Raw genomic sequence first — 16,639 nt, 5'->3', positions numbered from 1 at the left:
AGCTGATCAATGGTTCTCTCTCATCATTGATGTTTCTATCTTTCTCTCCCTTTCCCTTCCTCTCTGAGATCAATAAAAATATATTTAAAGAAAGAAAGAGAGAAAGGAAGAAAGAAAGAAAGAAAGAAAGAAAGAAAGAAAGAAAGAAAGAAAGAAAGAAAGAAAGAAATACCCAGTGCACACCATGAGCATCTTTTCACCTTCCCTGTGTTCTTCCTTCTCCCCAGATGGGACTGTTGTCCATTTGCATAGATACATGTTTACAGGAGCATCCTTGTGGCACAATCCATCACAGATGTTTTGCAGGTTGCTTTTTCACTGAATGTATCTGGGACGGTGGTTCTCAACTGAGGGGTGATTTTGCCTGCCCAGAGGATATTGGGCAATGTTCGGAGACATTTTTGGTTGTGAAGATTGGGGAGATACTTTGTACCTAGTGGGTGGAGGCCAGGGATCCTGCAAAACATCCTGCCATGCACAGCACAGCTGCCCAAAGCAGGGGAGGACCTGGCCCCAAATGTCAATAGTGCCGGGGTAGGGGGTAGCATAGCGGTTAAGAGCATGGATCCTAGAGCTAGGCTTCTTGAGTTCAAATCCCACCTGTGAGCCTCTCTGTGCCTCAGTTTACCTATCTGTAACAAAGAAAATGGCAGCAGCTACATCTCGGCGTTGCTTTGAGGGTTAAATAAGTTAACAAATAGAAAGTGCCTGGAATAATGCTTAGTACACAGCGAGCACTACCTGAAAATTTGTTGTAATTTCCATGAAAGTAGCTCTAGCCCTGGAGTTGGCAAATCTTTCCTGTAATGGGCCAGATAGTAACTATTTTAGACTTTGTGGCCATATGGTCTCAACTTTGCCGCTATGGCACAAACACAGCCATAGACAGCATATAAACAAACTAGAGGCCCAGTGCACAAGATCTGTGCACTGGGGGGCGGAGGGTGTCCCTCAGCCTGTCCTGTGCCCTCTTGCAGTCTAGACCCCTCGGGGGATGTCTGCCTGCTGCCTTAGCCCCAATCCCCCTCTGGGGACCAGGCCTAAGCCGACAGTCAGACATCCCTCTCGCAGTCCAGGGCTCTTGCAGTCTGGGACCCCTCGCTCCTTACCACCCGCCTACAGCGGAGGTGGGAGAGGCTCCTGCCAGCACCTCTGAGCTTGCCAGCCGTGAGCCTGGCTTCTGGCTCACCCATAGGGGGAGCGCACTGACCACCTGGGGGCAGCTCCTGCATTGAGCGTCTGTCCCCTGGTGATCAGTGCATGTCATAGCGACCGGTTGTTCTGCCGTTCAGTCAATTTGCATATTATTATATAGGATGGGTGTGGTGTGCCAATGGAACTTCATTTATGAATACTGAAATATGGATTCCATAGAATTTTTACATCATAAAATACTTTAAAAAATTTTTTTCAACTACTAAAATTAGAAAAGCCATTCTTAGTTCATGGGCTACACAAAAACAGGCCATGGGCCACAGTTTCCTTACCACTGCTCAAGACTATCTGATTTTTGTTGTTGTTAATCCTCACCCAAGGATATTTTCCCATTGATTTCTAGAAAGAGTGAAAGAGAAAGGGAAAGACAGAGAGAAATATCGATGTGAGAGAAACACATTGATTGGTTGCCTCTGCAAGTGCCCTGACCAGGGCCTGGGCCGGGGAGGAGCCTGCAGCCGAGGCACGTGCCCTTTTTTTTTTTTTTTTTTTTTTTTTTTTTTTTTTTTTAAATATATTTTATTGATTTTTTACAGAGAGGAAGGGAGAGAGATAGAGAGCTAGAAACATCGATGAGAGAGAAACATCAATCAGCTGCCTCCTGCACATCTCCCACTGGGGATGTGCCCGCAACCCAGGTACATGCCCTTGACCGGAATCGAACCTGGGACCTTTCAGTCCGCAGGCCGACGCTCTATCCACTGAGCCAAACCGGTTTTGGCGAGGCACGTGCCCTTGACCAGAATCGAACCCGGGACCCTTTGGTCCGCAGACCAACGCTCTATCCACTGAGCCCAACTGGCTAGGGCAAGACTATCTGATTTTGTTATAGCTACATAATCTTCCATTGTGTAGATATTCCTAAATTCATTTAACCACTTTTCAATAGATGAACCTTTAAGATCATATCAGTGTTTTCCTGTTACATAGAGTGCTGCAGGAAATACCATCCTCTAGGCTGGTCGCATTTTTAAGTAAGGGGTGTATTCCTGAAGATCTCGGGTAATATAAGACATGCCTCGATTGCTCAGGGAGCTAAGAGGCCATGAGGTTCAGACGTGTGGAGCTCTGGGATGATTCTCTAGTGGCCATGTTCCTCCCCTCATCAAACTCTCAGCTCCTTGGCACCTGTTTCCATGACACCTCTCTTTTCCTTAAAATGCCTACCTCTCCACCACAATATCCCCTATGCCCTCTATCTTTCCCTTTCCATCTTGGATATCCTTCCTGCTGCAAGGATGCCTCCCTCGGGGAGCCTTCCCAGGTTACCTCTTCCAGAAGTATTTGTTCCTTCCCCCATCCAACACACTACCTCTACCTCTACTGAAAACAGTCTGTTCCTCTTAGAGTGGCTATGTCATTGGCAAGCTCATCTCCTTCCCTAAGTTGAGCTTTTTTTTTAAAAAAAATTTGACTTTTAGAGAGAGAGGAAGGGAGAGGGAGAGAGAAACATCAATGTAAGAATGAAACATCGATCGGCTGCCACCTGCACACGCCCTACTGGGGACTGAGCCCACAGCCTGGGCATGTGCCCTGATCAGGAATAGAACCGGCAACTTTTTGGTGCATGGATCAATGCCTAACCAACTGAGCTACACCGACCAGGGCCTACGTTGAGTTCATGAGGGTGCAGTTGGACTCCTTGTCCTTTCACTTCCCCTCCAGTACCTGGTGTGATGCCCCTGTTTCTCCACCCAAGACTCCTTATATAACTTGCTATTGGTGGCCCATGAATATCCCTTCAAGGTTCTTTTCTATTCCTGAAGGTTGCTTACTGCACTCTGCAACTCTGCACCTGGGTTGGTATTTTTTCTGACTCCCCACCCCCATCCCGCCATCACACTTGGCCCCTGTATGAATGCTCCTGGGAGTGTCCAGCCACTGATGGAGCTGGTGGGCAGTCCCCCAGCTCCTGGCTCCTCGGTGGGGACAGCTCTAAAGCACAGTCTTACACTGTCTCCCACATCATCTTCAGCAGGACTGAGTGCCAACAATTGCCTGCATTGGCCATCCCCCAGGAGATACCAATAGATGTTTCCTGAACTCCACTGAATTGTGAATCTCTAGGATTAGGAAGCTAAGTGTCATTTATTAAAAGATCAACAGTGAGATGGTTTCTACCAACTTCTAGGACATCTGAGCACTTTCGAGTTGAGTGAATGTTGGCATCATTTATATATATAAAAGGCTAATATGCAAAGTGTCCCCACAGGAGTTTGACCGGGAGACCAGGAGTTCTATCACTTGCTATGATGTGCGCTGACCACCAGGGGGCAGCGTGAAATGAAGGAAGGCCCTGGCCAGCAGCCGGAAGGCCCCTGTTGGCCCTGATCGCTGGCCAGGCCTAGGACCCCACTGGTGCACGAATTCATGCACCGGGCCTCTAGTATTCAATAAAGTTGCTTACCAAACAGATGGAGCCCTTGCTGAACCCAACAACCATGTGTCCTGGTTTCTGGACTGAGACCCCACAGGTAGGTGTTTCTTCTTTGATGCTGGACAAGTGTTGCTTCCCCCGCACTTTTCCTGTGGCTGAGCTCCACAGACTGACCACACTGCCTTCAGACACCGTCAGCAGCATGGCCTGGGAAGCCAGCGCTGCCGTGCAGATCCAGGGGTCGGAGGCATCTCCCCGGATATGGAAAATCAGCTCCGCAGTTTCCAGATTCCAAGCATTGACCTAACAGAAGGATGACAATGACGAGAAAACTCAGCAGGACACCTAGGCTGCAAGGTTTCCAGAGTCAAATGCAAGACCTGTTCCTTTTCAGAGTTGATGCATTTTATTTTTAACGCTCTGCTAGTTCCCAACATAAGGGGGTGGGAGAGAGGTATCCTGAATCGGATCCTAGAAGAGCAAAAGGACATCTGTGGAATATTTAATGAAATCCAAATAAAGCCTGGAATTAGGTTGATAGAAGTTATCAATATTAATTTCTGAGCCCTGGCCGGTTTGGCTCAGTGGATAGAGCGTCAGCCTGCGGACTCAAGGGTCCCAGGTTCGATTCCGGTCAAGGGCATGTACCTTGGTTACGGGCACATCCCCAGTAGGGAGTGTGCAGGAGGCGGCTGATCGATGTTTCTCTCTCATCGATGTTTCTAACTCTCTATCCCTCTCCCTTCCTCTCTGTAAAAAATCAATAAAATATTTTAAATATATATTAATTTCTGAGTTTTGACAAATGTAATTATGTAAGATGTTGATATTAGAGAAGGCTGGATCAAGGGCATGTGGGAACTCTTTATAACATCTTAAAACTTTGCATAAATCTAAAATTGCTGCAAATAAAAAGGTTTATTAATAGAACAAAAGTCAGGCATACCATATGCACTGACATATATGTCCATTACAAGTAATTATTGATTAAAGTTTTCCTGTTTAACCTCACAAAAAAGTATCTTTTTATCAGCAGTAACCATTTAAATAGTATACATTTGCCCATTAATTTTACTTGTAGGGTTTATGTTAAAGAAACAAGGAGAGATACAAAAAATATGCATCAGGAAAGTTATCTCAGTTATTTGAAAGCTCCACTGGACACAACCTATATGTCCAACAGTAAAAGATTAGTTAAATAAACTATAGTGGAACCAGGCGATGGAATCCTATAAAATCACTAAGATGCTCTTTTTGGAAGAATGTTTAAGGGTATGAGCCAATAAAAATAACTTAATAAAACTGCACATATGGTTTTATCCTAATTTTTGTTTTATACACACGCACACACACTTGCATGCACATACACACACACACATACACCACAGAAAGTAAAATTATGTAAATGTTAACAGTGGTTATCTTTGAGACTATCTGTTATTACTCATTATTTCTTTACTGTTGTTTCCAAACTTTTGCTGATAACAAAGATGATTTCTATAATCAGTTTTGAAATCAACCAACACTTCTCCAATACCTAAGCCTGCACTGCCCAGGAACAATATACTGCAAGCCTCGTGTGACCACATTTTTATTAGCCACCTTGGTTACCTTGGAGCCAGATGCTGAGTACACAACCTTCCTTGCTTCGTCCACATGAAGGCTCTGAGGTACAGCGGGATCTTCTGAGCCTCCATCCCAAATGGTGAATTTCTCCTGGCCGGAGAGGAGGTGCCACAAGCGCAGGGTGCGGTCCCTGGAGGCGGAGATGGCCCGAGTCCCTCTGGCAAACACGGTCACACACCTCACCTCGCCTGCAGCAGGCCAGGGTGGGAGAGGATATTAGCTGGGAACCGTCTGACCTTCCAACTACCAAAATGCCTGTTGGCGTGGAAATCCCCGGTTTACCAGAGAAAAGATGGGTAGGTTTGAACATACCAAGTTAGAAATCATGGAATGCGGCAAAGCTAAAGTGAGAGTGTAACAACTGGCTGGGATTAAATCAACTGCCCAGATGCTGAATCTGTGATAAACAGAGATTATTGAACTAAATAAAAGTTCCGCATCATCCAGGGAGTGTAAGAAAAGCAAGGTAGGATTATAGACTGTATAATTTTGGAGAGAGGTTTTCTAAGCAAAACATGAAATTTCGAAGACATAATGGGGAAAAAATTAACCAATTGGATTATATAAAAATGTAAAACTTCAGGAGGTAAAATGTAACTGAAAGGCATATGACAGATTGGAAGAAAATATTTGCAGTATATAACAGTCACATGGAGACTCTCCTTAATAAACAAAACGTTCTTACAAATAAGCAAGAAAAACACAAATAACCTCGCAAATTGGACAAGGAATATAAACAGGAAATTGACAGACACAGCACAGTAGACAATAAGCATTATGAAATGATGCTCAACCACATAGTCACCACAAAAATGCAAGATGAAATACTAATACTATTATTATCCATCATATTGGCAAAAATTTTATAGATTGATCGCTGGAGTGCTGGCAAAGACATAAGAAATCAGCTATTCTCCTACCTTGCTAATGGGAGTTTAGGTTGACATATATTTGTAAAAAGGTAATTTGGTGCCGTTTATTAAAAGTTAAAATGTGCAATCTCTTGGTTTTGATAATATACTATAATTATGTAAGGTGTTGCCATTTGGGTGAATAAAGGGTACACAGGAGCTCTGTACTATTTTAGTTGGCAACTTTTTGTGAGTCTATAGGTATTTCAAAATAAATAGCTAAGAAAAAGAAGAATAAAGGAAAAGTGTGCATAGAATTTGATTCAGAAATCCCACTTCTAGAAATGTCTTCCAGAAATAAGAGTATAAAAGGACTTTAGTCGTATCATTGTTTTATATGAAGATATCATGCAGGCATTAAAAATAAAGAGATATATATATATAGACTAATAAAAGAAAAACATGCAAATTGGTGTCACTCCGCTATGCCCACCAGCCAATCGGATGAGTATGCAAATTAACCCAACAAAGATGGCGGTTAATTTGCATACTCAGACTGAAGGCTCCGGTGGAGCGAAGACTGAAGAGGCTTGGCTTCTCTGCTGTGGCCCGAGCAAGCGGCCAGAGCGAAGGCCTGGGTCCTGGGTGCTGGAGGAAAACCGGTGCCCGCAGCCAGGGGAAGGGAAGGCCTATTGCACGAATCTCTTCATGCAACGGGCCTCTAGTATATATATAAAATCAGTTGACCATGATAATCATTATTATTTTAATAGCCAATACTTACTGCTTCTATGTGCCAAGCATAGTTGTAAGTGGTTTGCATGCATTAAATTCCTTTAATCCTTGTAACAACAGTGTGAAATATGACTATTATCCCATTATTCAGATGTGGAAACTGAGGCTCAGCAGAATAGAGTAACTTATCCAAAGCCACCTGGTTAATAAGTAATGGAGCCACTATTTGAGCCCAGAGCCCAAGCTCTTGATCCAATCACTACAAAATATTGTTATATTATATTATGATAAAAGCAAGTTGCAGCACAGTATATAAAATAGCATCATCTGATTTTTGACAAAAGTATATGAGCCCATAGAGAGTTATGTTAGCACAAGCCTGGAGAAAATTCGCTATTGGCATATGACAAACTGTGAACACTGATCACTTCCAGGAGGAGATTGAAAGGGGGAGAGACTAAAGGAAGGGAGTTTTAGGTCTTTATCATTTAAATTCCAACAAGATAGCGGGTGATTTTTATTTGTGCAATTTGGGTATTTTCAAGCAACATTTTTGTAAATAGTAATGCTTTACAATATATCCCCATAGATAACACTATATTACTGTTAACACGAATTAGAGATATATACATGATATGGAAAAAGGTAAAATATATGATGTTAACTGAAAAACAAACAAACATGGTTGCAAAAGCTTATATGACTATGCCACATAATGACGTTTTGGTCAACAACTACATATACGATGGTGGTCCCATAAGATTATAATGGAGGTGAAAAATCCCTATGGCCTAGTGACATTGTAGCCATTGTAATGCAATGCCTCACTCACATGTTTGTGATGTTGCTGGTGTAAACAGACCTACTGTGCTGCCAGCTGTATACTATGATGCTCCCACAATGATGAAATTGCCTAACGACTCATTTCTCAGAGCAGATTCTTTTTGTAAAGTGGGATATGACTCTATAAAACCATGCCCTAGCCGGCTTGGCTCAGTGGCTAGAGCGTCAGCCTGTGGACTGAAGGGTCCCAGGTTCAATTCCGGCCAAGGGCACATGCCTGGGTTGCAGGCCCGATCCTCAGTAGAGGGTGTGCAGGAGGCAGCTGATCAATGATTCTCTCTCATCATTGATGTTTCTCTCTCTCTCCTTCTCCCTTCCTCTCTGAAATCAATAAAGAAATATATTTAAAATAAAAACCAAACACCCCTTGAGGAAGGGAATCATACCTGCAGCCTTTTGGTGTACAGGACAATGCTCCAACCAACTGAGCCAGGGCAGGGTGCCCCTTTAAATTGTACATCCAAAGCGTGTGCCTCACTCCTCTCACCCTAGCCTTAGCCCTGGTCTGTCCCTCTTCAGCCTCCAGAACAGGGCCTGGTGTACAGTGGACAGTCAATGATTGATCAAATGAATGAACTACAGTGGTGATGGGACCCTGCAGACGTGAAAACTTCACTGTGCCAAACAAACTGCACAGATGTCCACAGTGCTCCGCCCTCCCTGACCTATACCTTCTGCAGTGTGGCTCTCCTCCTCCCATCAAGAGATAAAGTCTATGTCCCTGCGCATTGATTTTGGACTGTTCCCGTGACTTCCGTTGGCCAGCGGAATGTGACAGGGTGCCAGCTCCAAGGACAGTGCCGGGCCTTAAGAGACCTTGCGCTTGCCCTCTAGAGACCCTGCCTCCGCCCCCGCTCGCCTGCTGGAGGGTGGGAGACCGTGTGGAGCACAGCTGAGTTGTCTCAGCTGAGAACATCCTGGACCAATCAGCTCCCAGATGCCTCACGAACGCATCCCAGATGCATGAGCAAGCCTGGCTCAGACCAGAAGAGCTGCCCCGCTCGGTCCAGCCTGACTTGTCAATTCACAGAAGGTGAGCTACATCAACAGCTATTGTTTGAAGCTACGATGTTTTGGGTGTTTTGTTGTGTGGTGATCACTAACAGATGCAGGATCAAAGCCAGGGTTTTGATGCAGAGAATTGGTAGTGGAGGGGATCTGGGGACTGACTGATGGATGTGGGACACCAGGAGGAAGGTGATCCTAAGCCAGTGCCGAGCCTCACCTGTGTGTCCAGTTAGGATGTGGATCGCCTGATGCTCTTCCGTGTCCCACACCGCCACGGTGCCATCCTGGGTGCCAACCACCAGCAGCTTCTCTTCCAGGCTCCACGCCATAGCAGTGATGCCTACAGCCCACAGAAGACAACAGTGAGGACATCAGCGCCCAGGTATAAGTGCTCAGCCTTGAGGTCCTCTAATGGGTCCCCACTTCACAGATAGGGAAACTGAGGCACGGACAGATTCAGTCCCTGTCCAGACCCACACACCTAGGAAGTAGCAGAGCCAGGACTTCGAAGCCAGAGCCCTGTACCCCAAAGGGCTGCAGGTCTGATCACACCATCACACCAGATTCAGATCTCGGCTATAATGTTTATGTTGCTCTTGGGGACTAAACCATAACTTGGTCATAAGTGTCTCTCTAGTTCAGCGGTTCTCACCCAGGGGCAATTCTGCTCCCTAGGGAACACTGGGCTGTAAGGTGAGAGAATAATGAACTATTTTATTTCATTTAAGCCGCTATTATTTTGGCCTTTGTTACAACATTTGAACTGTATCCTAACAAATACACAGTGTTTTCCATTAAACCAGATTCAGTCTCAATCCTTCTCAATACAGCATTATAGTGGCTGACCCTAAATCAATTGTCCCATTAATTGTACTTAATGTTGCTTAGAATTTCTATTTTGGAAGCATTATGCCTTGGGAGTATAGCTTTCCCTATAAGGCAACTGGCATAGAAGTGTTCTGAGCTGCAATAACTGACAGTTGAACCACAAGCTAATTGTATTCAGTGGCCTCCTGATCAATACAAGAGATTGTGGGTGAGCAGAAAAAGGAATGGATGAATGGCGGTGGGCTGGTGGATGGATGGATGGATGGATATATGGCTGGTTAGATGAGTAGGTGAGTGAATAGATAGGTATTAAATGGGTAGACAGATGAATCAATTGATAGATGGGTAGGCAAACTGGTGAATGGCTGAGTGTATGGATGGGTGGAGGGTAAGTGAGTGGATGGAAGATGGCCAGATGAGGGAAATAGAAAGATAAGTGGTGTGGATAGAGGGACGGAAGGAAGGTGACTAATGGAAGTATGAGTGGTGATGGGTGGATGGATGGAAGGAAGGAAGAAATGTAGAAAGGGGGGTGGATGAATGGATGGATGGATGGATAATTGATGGAAGGATGGATAAGACAGACAGAGAGATATATGAATGGAAGGAAGGGAAGAGAGGTTGATGGATAGATGAATAGATGGATGGAAGGAAGGAAGCAAGAAGGAAAGGAAGGCGGGAGAAAGAAAGAAGGAAGGAAGGAAAGAAGGACAGACGGAAGGAAGGAAGAATGAATGGACAAATGGATGACAAATGAATAGAGAGAATGAAATTCTCTTGACCCACTGACATTCCTGTGTCCCAGGGAATCTACAAGTTCCATCAGCATCTCAGGGGCCCGTCAGGCACCAGCCCTTAGCTTCCTGACTCACTAGCATCAGCCTGTAAATTGCAGACACTCTGTAGGATGGGCACTAAATTCTTAGAGACAAGAGCCTTAGAGGCAGTTGGCACCCCTCACTCTGGGCTCATTAGCAGTCTTCACACTAGTAGTCTATAGTCCCTGTGGACTGTAGACTCAGCATGAGACAGTGGGGGCAGCCTTGTGGGCACCCTCGGGGCCTCCAGACTGGCAGAGGGGAGCCCCAGAGAGTTGCCTGAAACAACTCCCTCCCGGGCAAGGTGGGGGGGGGCCTGGTAGGACTTTTGCTACACTGGGGAGACCCACCTTTGTGACAGCCAGTGAGGGTCGCCCGGAGGGGTCCTCCTGGGGGCTGGAGGAATCCTCCGAGAGGCACCAGCACAGGGTGTGGGCACTCCCGGAACCAGCGCTGGGCCTGTTGGCACAGCTCTCCCACCAGTGCCGGATGCGAGGTGGCGAAGAAATGGAGTCTGGCCAGGATTTCTGTATATAGGATGCTCCTCTCTGCAACAGAGGGGACTCCAGTTAAAGGGAGGGGCTCTGCTTTTCCGGGCCAAGCGCTCCCCCTTTCGCCCACCATCCTCTCCTGCCCCTTCTCCAGGCACATTTGCCCCAACTTCAAGTGCGCAAGGTGGTTTCCAGCCTTTGGGCCTCCGCCTGGAGTTTTCTTCCCTTCCCCTTTCTCATGCCGATCATCTCATTCTCATCTCAGCTCAAAGGTCACTTCTGAAAAAAAGCGTTCTCCAGTCCAACCCTCCAGTCTGCACAGTCCCCACCCCAGGCCTTATCGCAGTCGCAATCTGGCATTTCTTTGTGTGTTTATTCAGGGGCCCAGCCACCCCCTCTACCCTAGACCTGGAGTTTCCTGGAAACAGGAATAATGTTTGTCTTGTTCATTGCTGTGTCCTTACTGCCTAGAACCTTACAGACACCCAACAAGTCTTGGTTAGAGAAATTCCCGGTCATTTCCCCAGCACTTCACAGTTACCTAGCGTATTAGTTTCTTGTGGCTGCTGTAACAAAAGGCCACAAACCTGACGGCTTAAAACAACAGAACTTTATTCTCTCCCAGTTCTGGAGACAAGAAGTCCACAATCAAGGTGTCGGCAGGACTGTGCTCCCTCGGAAGGCTCTAGGACAGGGTACTTCCTTGTCTCTTCCAGCTTCTTGGGGCTCCAGGCGTCCTTGGCTTGTGGCTGCATCACCCAGATCTCAGCCTTCATCTTCACACAGCCTTCTCCTCTGTGTGTCTCCATGTTTTCTCCTTTTCTGTTTCAAATCTCTCTCTGCTTCCCTTTTATAAGGATACTTGTGATTTCATTGAGGGTCCACCTGGATAATCTGGCATGAACTCTTCATCTCATGATCCTTAACTTAATCATGTCTTTTGTCCTATAAGGTGATTGTCACAGGTTCCAGGCATTAAGAAGTGAATATATATTGGGGGTGAGGGGTTGGCAGTTTTTTCTGCCTACCACACAGGGGTATCATCAGTATTATCCCAAGTTTATCAAGGGGAAAATTGGGGCACAGAGAGGTTGATCAATTTGCATAAGGTCACACAGCCAGTCAGAGGCAGGAATCTGACCCAAAGAGTTTGATTCCAATGCTAGGTAAAGACCAGGGACACTGAAGGCAGACAGTTTATCTGTCCCTGTCGTGGGGCCCCGGGGCAGTAGTGGCAATGGCCTGTGCCTTGGTTTGCTGGTGGGTGAAATGGGGCAGAGCCAGGACCGAGGGCAAGTGCCTCACTCGTCATGGATGCAGAATTTAAGGTGGCGCCTATGAGCTCAGCCATTAAGGTAAATATAATTTTAATGCCATATTTAAAAAATAAAAATGAATGCACCTAAAACCCATTGTAAGAAACATGCCTCTGATTCATCTTCATAGCATGTGGCCAGGCGGTTACTGAGCAAATTTCCCCAGAGCAAACAGGATGCGGGGGTGAAGGGGCGGTGTGTGTGGGGTGGGGTGGGGTGGGGGGTATGGATGGGGAGAGGGTATGGGAGCTGTGCACGTGGCTGAGAGCACATTTTCCAGGAAGATTCCCCCAAACAAAGGGAGGTGGAGTCAGCTAGAAACTCAGCCCGATTTTTTTTAATGGCTCAATGGGAGACAGCAAGACTAGGCAACTATTAGGAAACAGGTGACCAAATAGTACTCAGCCAATGAGGAACCGGAGGAGGGACTAAATAGGCTATGATCCCTGCCCCAGGTGTGTTCCCGCACAATGGGTGCCTGCTCTGGAGAGTGCTATTAAAAGTCTCCTTTCGCCCTAACCGTTTTGGCTCAGTGGATAGAGCGTCGGCCTGCGGACTGAAGGGTCCCAGGTTCGATTCCGGTCAAGGGCATGTACCTTGGTTGTGGGCACATACTCAGTAGGGAGTGTGCAGGAGGCGGCTGATCGATGTTTCTCTCAACTTTCTATCCCTCTCCCTTCCTGTCTGTAAAAAATCAATAAAATATATTTAAAAAAATAAAATAAAAATAAAAGTCTCCTTTTGCCATGCTTCTGTTTCCCAGTCTGTCATGGGAAATTCGGACAGGTGAGCCATGTCTCACACCATGATGAACAAATTATAGTCTTTTAAATAAAAACAGAGTAATAAATGGCACCATGCCAGGTCATCTTGGAGCCCAAGGCAATAGCAGTCAGTAATATCCACATTGTTAGGAGCTGAAAGTTCTGGAACATGCAGAGATCAGATGGTTGCCCAGCTGGGTCCTCTGGTGGCAACATTTTGTTTCTACATCTCCTTGTGCCGAGGGAGCCACAAGTTGTCAATCAAGGATGCTGCAAAGAACATTTTTTGGGGCTTTTCATTCTTCCCTTAAACCAGGCAGCTGTGCGCAAGGCCGTTTTCCTGGGAAATCACTCCCTCTGAGGGTTACAACTCCTGGTGAGCGTGAACGTGCGAGAAATGCATCACTAATGGTGGACACCAGCGCCTTCCCCTCGGGTGGGACCCTAGACACACTTTATTCATAGATGACAGAAGGCGAGGCTCACTCATTACAGAAATGGCTTGTCCAAGGCTGTTCATGTCTACAATATTGATGCTGTCATGTGACAGGGAAAAGACCCTCGATGGCGCCATGGGGACAGGCTGTGCATGAACGGACTCACCTACCCGTCCAGGCAGCCCTAGGTGGGAGGGCCAATCATCATTCCATTTGGTAGAGCCCTGGTTAAGAATGGAAAACTGAGGACTGCAAGGCAGGGGTGGGGTGGGTGGGGAGGATCAGGGGCCTGCGAGGTCACACTACCAGGAAGTGGTAGAGCCCTGATTTAAATTAAATCAACACAGTGGGGCTCAAACTCCATGCACTTGGCCAGTACTGGTCTATGCGGGGGGGGGGGGGGGGGGGTAGATTTGGCAGGGAGCAGGTGGATGACACCCCTACATTCACAGAGCTCAAGCTGGTGGGGCAGACAGGAAAAGGAAACCAGCAGAAGTAATATAAGAGCTAAGACAGATGGAAGCAGGTGCAGTGATGGAAAAAGAAAGGGCTGGGGTGGGGGGGGAGTGTTCAGCTTCAGTGATGGCTGGCAGGCTTCTTGGAGGAGGAGCATTTGGCTGAGCTCTGAGGGAACCATGGGAGGGATATAGAAATTCGCACCTTTATAAAACCCTCTAATCAAAACCTGGTGGGAATCATGTGATAAAGGCCACCCAGGCCACATCGCACTCATTAGAATGCCTTTTTAAAAATCAGAATATTTCAAGTGTTGGTGAGGATGTGGGAAAATGGAACCCTTGGACACTGGTGGTGGGGTTGCAAAATGGTGCAGCTGCTATGGAAAACGGTACGGAAGTTCCTCAAAAAGTTAAGCACAGAATTACTACATGACTTAGAAATCCCACTTCTGAGTAAACACCAAACGAATTGAAAGCAGTCTTGCCTGGCCAGCGTGGCTCAGTGGTTGAGTGTCCACCTCTGAACCAGGAGGTCAGGGTTTGGTTCCCGGTCAGGGCACATGCCCGGGTTGCAGGCTCCATCCCCAGTGTGGGGTATGCAGGAGGCAGCCAATAGATGGTTGTTTCTCATCATTGATGTTTCTATCTCTCTCTCCCTCTCTGAAATCAATAAAATAGATACATATTTTTATTTAAATCTGTGGCAATGTGTTTTCTCTCCCGTTATATTAAGTGTTGACCTTCTTTCCTTGATTTTACCTGAACTACCACCTATCTGGTCCTTTCTAGAACCGGCGCTGGGCCGGGCGAGGGGATAGGCACTGCTTTGGTAGTTTTCACTCCAAACCTCTACCGAGTTCAACTGAAAGTTCTAGAGGCTGGACTAGGAGCAAGCCCAAGGGTGTAGACAGGAAAGGTACGCTGGGCAGTAAAAATCCAGCAGGTGGCTCAGTGAGGAGTGGGCTTCTAGTGGTCAGTACAGAGCGGACCCCTGCCAGGCCCGCCCGACTCACCCAGGCCCCGGAGCTCCACGGCCGGGCGGCACAGCTGGAGGGCTTCTCGGACCAGGCCCACCTCGGGGCAGTCCACGTGAGGGGCACACAGGTCAAAATCGTCCAACAGGCTCTCGATGCCCCCGGAGACACCTCGGCAGGAAATCCAGCTCATGCTGCCTGCGGGGAGAAGGGCTGTGAGGTGGGCTCCCAGGGCTTCTCACTCTTGCACGGCTGACACGGGGCCCAGTGATCTCTGCGGCGGGCAGTCCTGTGCAGCGTGTGGAGCAGGATCCCTTGTCCCCACCCACCAGAGGCCAGTAGCATCCCCCTGAGTCATGATGATCAAAAACATAAACATTGGCAAGTGTTCCCTGGGGGGCCGAATCACCCCTGGTTGAGAATCACAGGGATGAATGAGTGATAGATAGAGAGAAACATACATACATACATGCAGACATAGATACATATATACATAGATATATACATAGATATATACATACATACTAGTAGAATAGATACATACATACATACATAGAATAGATAAATAGATGGATAGACAGAAAGATGGATAAATAGATGACAGATGGAAAGACAAAGATGACAGACATAGATGATAGAGATAGAAATGATAGACAAATATAAATGGTAATTAGAGATAGAGATAATCCTATATAATAAAAGGCTAATATGCAAATTGCTGAATGGCAGAATGGCTACGATGCGCACTGACCACCAGGGGGCAGACACTCAATGCAGGAGCTGTCAGTGCGCTCCCACAGGGGGAGCACCGCTCAGCCCGATGCCGGGCTCAGGGCTGGCGAGCACAGCGGTGGTGGCGGGAGCCTCTCTCACCTCCTCGGCAGTACTAAGGACCCCTTGGGGGATGTCCGACTGCTGGCTGGCACTGGACATCCCCTGAGGGGTCCCGGACTGCGAGAGGGCACAGGCCGGGCTGAGGGACCCCCCCTCCAATGCACGAATGTCATGCACCAGGCCTCTAGTATATAATAAATAGACAAAAAGAAAGATGGATGGATAGACAATAGATGGATAGATAGATATAAAGATGATAGAAAGACGTAAATGAGAGATAGAGATAGAAATGATAGATATGACAGGTAGCTATGACTGAGGAACAGATATGATAGAATGATGGTAGGTAAACAGATAGACAATTGCTATATTGATAGACAGACAGGGTCACTTTCATTCTAAGGCTGACTGCCTCACCCTCTGCACTATCAACTAGCACTCAGGGCCAATAGCACGCCCTCCCTGAGCCTTGACAACCAAAATATCTCCAGGCATTGCCAAGTGCCCCCTGAGAAGGGGGCACAGAACCACACCAGGTGAGATCCAGTGCCTTAGAGAAGCCAAGGACGTTGACTTTGCCCTTCACTCTTCCCAGGCTCTTGAAAGGGGTAGCACCGTGGAGGGTCGAGCCCTGCCCAGGGCTTACCCAGCACCTCCTGCTTCAGCTCCTCGAGGCGGCCCGAGTGGAGCAGGTGATAGGGCAACTCCTTCAGCTTCCGCAGGTTTGCAACCGTATCCGAGAACCACAAAGGCTGGGGGGCCACCTGCAGAGGAGGAGGGGGTGGCAGGCCAGGCCGGGCACCGTGTGATGCTGGAGGGAACGGGGACACAATTCCAGACAGAGATGCCCTAGCTCCGTGGTCGGCAAACTGCGGCTCGCGAGCCACATGCGGCTCTTTGGCCTCTTGAGTGTGGCTCTTCCACAAAATACCACATGCGGGCGCGCACGTACAGTGCAATTGAAACTTCGTGGCCCATGTGCAGAAGTCGGTATTTTGTGGAAGAGCCACACTCAAGAGGCCAAAGAGCCGCATGTGGCTTCGCAAGCCGCAGTTTGGCCGACC

At 47.3% G+C, this 16,639-nt stretch overlaps 1 protein-coding gene across 1 annotated transcript in view; it reads right to left on the bottom strand.

Annotated features, from left to right (window-relative positions):
• Positions 1-16,639, bottom strand: part of NWD1 (NACHT and WD repeat domain containing 1) — a 55,184-nt gene that overhangs the window by 15,926 nt on the left and 22,619 nt on the right. The window contains 6 exon segments of the mRNA XM_023763285.1: positions 3,623-3,895; positions 5,204-5,406; positions 8,873-8,995; positions 10,652-10,849; positions 14,781-14,939; positions 16,222-16,339. Coding sequence (XP_023619053.1) covers positions 3,623-3,895; positions 5,204-5,406; positions 8,873-8,995; positions 10,652-10,849; positions 14,781-14,939; positions 16,222-16,339 — 1,074 coding nt within the window.

This window comes from Myotis lucifugus, unplaced genomic scaffold (genome assembly GCF_000147115.1).
Source record: "Myotis lucifugus unplaced genomic scaffold, Myoluc2.0 scaffold_280, whole genome shotgun sequence".
Taxonomy (NCBI): Eukaryota; Metazoa; Chordata; class Mammalia; order Chiroptera; family Vespertilionidae; genus Myotis; species Myotis lucifugus.
Note: the sequence above shows the minus strand (reverse complement) of the source record. Positions and strands in the feature narration are given on the sequence as shown.